This window comes from Vigna umbellata, chromosome 1, assembly GCF_029865625.1.
Source record: "Vigna umbellata cultivar VRB3 chromosome 1, Vumbellata_1.0, whole genome shotgun sequence".
Taxonomy (NCBI): domain Eukaryota; kingdom Viridiplantae; phylum Streptophyta; class Magnoliopsida; order Fabales; family Fabaceae; genus Vigna; species Vigna umbellata.
Window position 1 is genome coordinate 6,911,538 of NC_142165.1, and position 4,438 is coordinate 6,915,975.

General features: G+C 42.2%; 1 protein-coding gene across 1 annotated transcript; it reads left to right on the forward strand.

Moving 5' to 3' along the window:
* Nucleotides 1–1,206: 1,206 nt before the first annotated feature.
* On the forward strand, nt 1,207–2,969 carry LOC124829060 (aspartic proteinase PCS1-like). Its single transcript, XM_047302501.2, has one exon. It carries the CDS (start codon nt 1,291–1,293, stop codon nt 2,575–2,577), a length of 1,287 nt encoding a protein of 428 aa, XP_047158457.1. The 5' UTR covers nt 1,207–1,290; the 3' UTR covers nt 2,578–2,969.
* The last annotated feature ends 1,469 nt before the right edge of the window (nt 2,970–4,438 follow it).

Genomic DNA, 4,438 nt, shown 5'->3' on the forward strand with positions numbered 1-4,438 from the left:
CTACATAACAAGACACAAATGGTTGGTGGTGTTGGCTGCTGCATGTTGTGTTGTGTTGCCTACTTCAACTTGCGATCTGCTCCAGCTGTGGTTGACTGCAACATCTCTCTGCCCCAAATCAATGGCCTTCCAACTCATCAAAATCTTACTTACCATTTCTCATTTCTGCTATTTCACAACATTATGAGTCTTTATTTCCTTCTTTTTCCACACAAAAATTGCTAGAAAACATTCACCTTTGTAAGCAATTTCTGTACCAATCCGACCATTTCCTAACAGATAATAGATTTTTTGTTCTTTCTTTCGATGTTTTTGCCATACGAAAGCTTTGCACAATTTACGATGAGCCATCACTTCTACTCGGACCCATCAGAAAGAATAACTCAATGATACAAAGTTGACTGGTTGAGTGGAATTTACAACTTGGATTTTGAAAGGGTCGCATAATATGGGAGACCAGATAAGAAGAGAAGAATATAGTAAGCATGATTAGATAGCCCGACGATTAATTTTAATATATGTCATTAAATGAATAAAACAAATGAATGGCATGATTAGATAGCATCTTCCAGAGAACGAAATAAAGTAACTAATAATGTATTGGTTAATGTAATGGAATAGTATCTCGCATAATTTCTATCTAGTTTTTTTAATTGTAGTAGGACTTTGTACACTATATCATCATCACACAAGTAATGGATGATTTTGTTGGCAATGGTGTGCTACATGCGTACACATGTCAGAATTTCATTGATAAACAAGTGTAACGAAATAAAGAAACGAAACGATCGTAGGCGTTGAGGTAGGAACAGGACAAATATTATTAAAAAAAAATATCTGAATTGAACTCAACCAGTTCGTCCACATTCAAAAAGAGGTGACCAGAGGAAGAGAAATAGAACATGGATTCGACCAAATTTAATTGGGTATGATCATACATAGAGGATGTGAAACACGCATCAACCTGTTTTTGTTAAAGTATCATAATATTCACCCACTCAACCAAAGAAAACGCGTCCTCACCTAGGGGCTGGCTGCACTTCCCACTTTTGCCGTCCAATTGTTTCTTTCCGACACCATAAATTCTATTTAGATTTTCTTCTTTTGCAAAAAAAAAAAATGTACCATTAATGACGTAAAGCACGAATAAAAGAATGGTAGTGTAAAAATTGTATAAATAATAGAACATACAACCATTAATGTTTTTTTAAGGCTTTGCCAGTATAAATAAATCCCCGGTCATCACTCTCACTCCCTGACTCTGCACTCTCCATTGGGAAACAGAAAACCATGGCTCTGTGTTCCCCTGTTTCCCTCTTTTCACTTCTCTGTACGGTGTTGTTGTTTTCCGCTTCCTCCTCCGCCAAACATGATTCGGTCTCGTTCTCTTTCCCTCTCAGGTCGCTTCCCATCACCGCAGAGAAGCCTCTGAAGACGAACCCAAAACTGAGAAGCCTTTCCTCTGCCTCGTACAACGTAAAGTTGCCGTTCAAGTACTCGATGGCTCTGGTGGTAAGCCTCCCCATAGGGACACCTCCGCAGCATCAACAAATGGTTTTGGATACAGGAAGCCAACTCTCGTGGATTCAGTGTCGTAATAAAACTCCCCCAACGGTGTCCTTTGACCCTTCTCTCTCTTCCTCCTTCTACGTCATCCCCTGCACCCACCCTCTCTGCAAACCTCGCGTCCCCGATTTTACTCTCCCAACAACATGCGACCAGAACCGCCTCTGCCACTACTCTTACTTCTACGCCGATGGCACCTACGCCGAGGGCAACCTCGTCCGAGAAAAACTAACCTTCTCACCTTCCCAAACAACCCCTCCACTTACCCTCGGCTGCGCCACCGAGTCCCGCGACGCCGGCGGAATTCTCGGAATGAACCTCGGCCGCCTTTCCTTTCCCTCGCAGGCCAAAATCACCAAATTCTCGTACTGCGTACCCACGCGAGTATCCCGATCCGGGAACCTCCCAACCGGGTCGTTCTACCTCGGCAACAACCCCAACTCCGCGCGCTTCCGTTACGTCAGCATGTTGACGTTTAGTCAAAGTCAACGCATGCCGAATTTGGACCCGCTGGCCTACACCGTCCCCATGCAGGGAATTAGAATTGGTGGCAAGAGGCTAAACATCAATCCTTCCGTTTTCCGCCCGGACGCCGGCGGGTCGGGGCAGACGATGATCGACTCAGGATCCGAATTCACCTTCTTGGTCGACGAGGCTTACGACAGGGTGCGGGAGGAGGTAGTTAGAGTTGTTGGCCCAAGGATTAAGAAGGGGTACGTGTACGGCGGAGTCGCGGACATGTGTTTTGACGGTTCCGCGAGGGAGTCAATCGGACGGATGATAGGGGACGTGGTGTTGGAATTGGAGAAAGGCGTTGAGATAGTGGTTCCAAAAGAGAGGGTGCTTGCTGACGTGGGAGGTGGGGTCCACTGTGTGGGAATTGGCAGGTCGGAGAGATTGGGTGCAGCCAGCAACATCATAGGGAACATCCATCAGCAGAATCTGTGGGTGGAGTTCGACCTGGCGAATCACAGAATCGGGTTCGGCGAAGCCGATTGTAGCAGATCGTAGGAGTAACCATTAGAGTGCGTGGTGGTGCATGCGGTTACGATGAGTAGGACGTAAGGAAGTGTTACAGCATGGTTACTGTATAGATTAGATGGATGAGTGACATTGGGATTTGGAGCTGTCTAAGAAGGGAAGAAAAAGAGATGTTTGTTGTGAGGTCTAAGAGGGGTAAACGTCAACGTTTTGGACGCATGCATGCGGGGGAAGCGAAAGGAAGACCCATTGCCTTGTGTCATATTTAAGTCGTGCCTGTTTATTAATCTGACGGGGACTCATAGTGTATAGATAACGATTAGAGTGCATCCATCAATAATGCTTGTGTGTATAGTTTCTGTATGTAATTCAGATAAGCTTCAATCATATATATATATATATACAAAATAAGATCATGCTCTCTTATATATCTAATAATGATATCTACTTAACTTCTAATTAAAAATATAATCTTTTAAACGAACGGTTGGTCAGTAGGAAATTAGGGTTCATGTAGGGGATCCTTATCAGTGACACTAGATGACGATTGAATAAGACTCAGCTGATTGAGGGCACTTAAACTTTATATGAATAGACTATTTAACAAAGAACTACCACAAGTAAAGAGTGAAGAATGGGTAAAAAGAAGAATTAAAATATGCCGAAAACGGAAGAAGGGAAAGTTAGAGGGTTGTGTTTGTGCAAAAGGGAACAAAGTCAAGAGTGACGGTAGTTGTTGTGGTCGTGGCAAGTGGCCATAGGATTTTACGAGGATGCAAGGTGGGGTCTTCAGAGACTGATACCGCCCAAAACACGAACTGCTTCCACATAATTCCCGACAGTCACATCATTCACATGATTACATAAACCTTGTGTCGTTTTGTTAAGGATAGAATCTGCTTCAACCATTTACTTTTTTGCTTTTAACTAATGTCCACGTGGCTTTTCTCTATACTTCTAAATTACTTTGCCTCCAATCAAAGTATATTTTCTTTTGCAAATCTTACCAGCCAAGGGATAAAGTTTTCCCTTTCTGTTCGATTATATGTTACTCAACTCAATGTGTTGTCATAGAGTATAAATATTTGAGAAAACTATTGAACCACTTTTTACTTTTCTTTTTAAAGTTATTTTGTTAGTGAATATTATAAAATTTAAGGCAATCATCTTATCGTATTATTGAACAAATGATCTAATATATTACCACAACATGTTAACCTTTTCTCTCTCATCTGTAGAATATATGTAACATCCCAAAATTATACAGTCAGCAACTATATAATAGAATATTAACATGTATTAATATTATATAACAGTTTTACAATTAAAGAGAGCAGCGTGCAAAAATGGCCGAACGGTCTTACATATACACACTGTTTCGGTGGATACTTTTAGGGACCGAGAGACTAACCTGCTGACGTGTCTGGGCCGCTCGCTCGCTTCCAAACTCCTCCTGTTGGCCGATCGGTGTTGGCGCAAACCGATCGGTCTCCTTCTTGACGAGGGGGATGTACCTGCAAAAGGTACTCCGACGCCCAAGTTAGGCGTGTGATTTGAAGAGCCTCGGCTCTTGGTTGGATATTTAGTGAATGGTTATCACTATTGAGTATTTGAGAGTCATGTAGAGTAAGTGGAACGTACCTGGCTTTTTGCCCTAGCTTTGTATTTATTATTTTCCTCATGGATCTTGAGCTAATATAAGCCCAATAAAATATAAACAGAATAAGATATAAACAGATTACCTAAATATTCGGTTGGTTGTTTGTAACCGCTCGGTTAATATTTCATACTATACATTATGCCCCCCAAGTCCGAGTTAAGCGTTTGGCTTTAGCCGTGGTTAACTATAGGACTTATGAGCTTGAGGGAGGGTGTGTTTGTTGTATTGGTG